Raw genomic sequence first — 1405 nt, forward strand, 5'->3', positions numbered from 1 at the left:
TTGTGGAAAAATTTTTTTTTCCCCAATTTTTTAAAAGAGAGTGTCAAGTGTTTATTTAAATTTCCTCTCAGTTTTCATGATATGCATTTGTAGTTTTTTTTAGATATGAGGTATAGTTTTTGTGAAAGAAACTGTGAAGATAGTGTATGTAGAGGGAAGAAATATGAAGTTCATTTCTAAATGAGAGGTGTAGACTTCTGTGTTAGTGATTTTGTTAGGATGACAGGATACAGTATAGCAAGGGGGATACAGGTGTTTAAGCCATTAGTACTATGGATTGATTGCTTAGTTGTATATAAAAAGATAATGTTTTCCTATTTTCATAGTGTTAGTCAGGTGAGCAACAAGAAGCAATTGAATATCATGTATAGTGACAGTACTTGAGGATGTAGATTATGTGTTGGTGAAGATGATTTTTTTTATTCTTTATTTTTTTTTCTTCACTTTTCTGATGTTATTTATATACCCTTTTTTTGCATTTTTATTTATAATATCAGCATTGCATTTTCAATATGTAATAATATGGTAAAGCAATCATTGTTTCTACCATGATTATTCATACTCCCTTCTGAGTAAGAGCAGACTAAAAAAAATGAGGATAGAGGTATTTAATTAGATACTGCAGTGTTTTTGAATTGTAGCTTGACTAAACAATGAATGGAAACAAGATGATGTATTGAGCAAAGTGCAAATAGATTTGATTAAGTACTTTGTAAATGTACAGTATAATCATACGGTTATTTTTCTGCAGTTAAGGAAGGGAATGGGAGGGAAGAGAGAAGTTTCATTTATTCATTGTGTTTTTGGAAGTAATCAAAGAATGTTTTGTGAAAGCTTGTGTTATAGGTGTTGGGGATAATTTGATTTTTTTTCCCAAAAAAATAAAACATGATAACTATAATCAGTAGTTATTTCATATATAGATATGTGATAAATTTTGGTATAAATACTAATGTTTAATAGTGATAAGAAAATACTAAAACATTAAAGATATGATACTAAACGATAGCTATATCTCCCCTTTTATTTAGTAGCTTGATATTTCCTTTCCTTTATCATTCTCTCTCTCAATTGTAAGCTTGCATTATAACCTGTTTTCCATTATTCTTTCCCTCTATCATCTCTTCTCATTCTCTTCTGTCTTTCTCTTTCCAGTGTCTCTCATTGCTTCCCTTTCTCTCTACTTTTATTCCTTTTCTGACTCTGGTCTCTCATTTCTAATGCTTTTCTCATGTTCTTTCTTTCTCTTACCATTTCCTTCCTCTCTTCCTTTCCCCACTTCTATTTCATTTATATCTTCCATTCCTCCCTCACTCTCATTCTCTTCAACTCTCCCTCTCTCTCTCATTCTCTTCCACTTCCCACCCTCTGTTGTTTTCCCCTATTCTCTCCTTATTCTCATTCT

At 31.2% G+C, this 1405-nt stretch overlaps 1 protein-coding gene across 1 annotated transcript in view; it reads left to right on the forward strand.

Annotated features, from left to right (window-relative positions):
- Positions 1-180: 180 nt before the first annotated feature.
- Positions 181-1405, forward strand: part of LOC119587356 (ubiquitin-protein ligase E3A-like) — a 5126-nt gene continuing 3901 nt past the window's right edge. The window contains exon 1 of the mRNA XM_037936102.1: positions 181-336. Within this exon, the coding sequence (XP_037792030.1) occupies positions 181-336 (156 nt within the window). The remainder of the gene's footprint in view (positions 337-1405) is intronic.

Source organism: Penaeus monodon, chromosome 22, assembly GCF_015228065.2.
Source record: "Penaeus monodon isolate SGIC_2016 chromosome 22, NSTDA_Pmon_1, whole genome shotgun sequence".
NCBI classification, from domain to species: Eukaryota; Metazoa; Arthropoda; class Malacostraca; order Decapoda; family Penaeidae; genus Penaeus; species Penaeus monodon.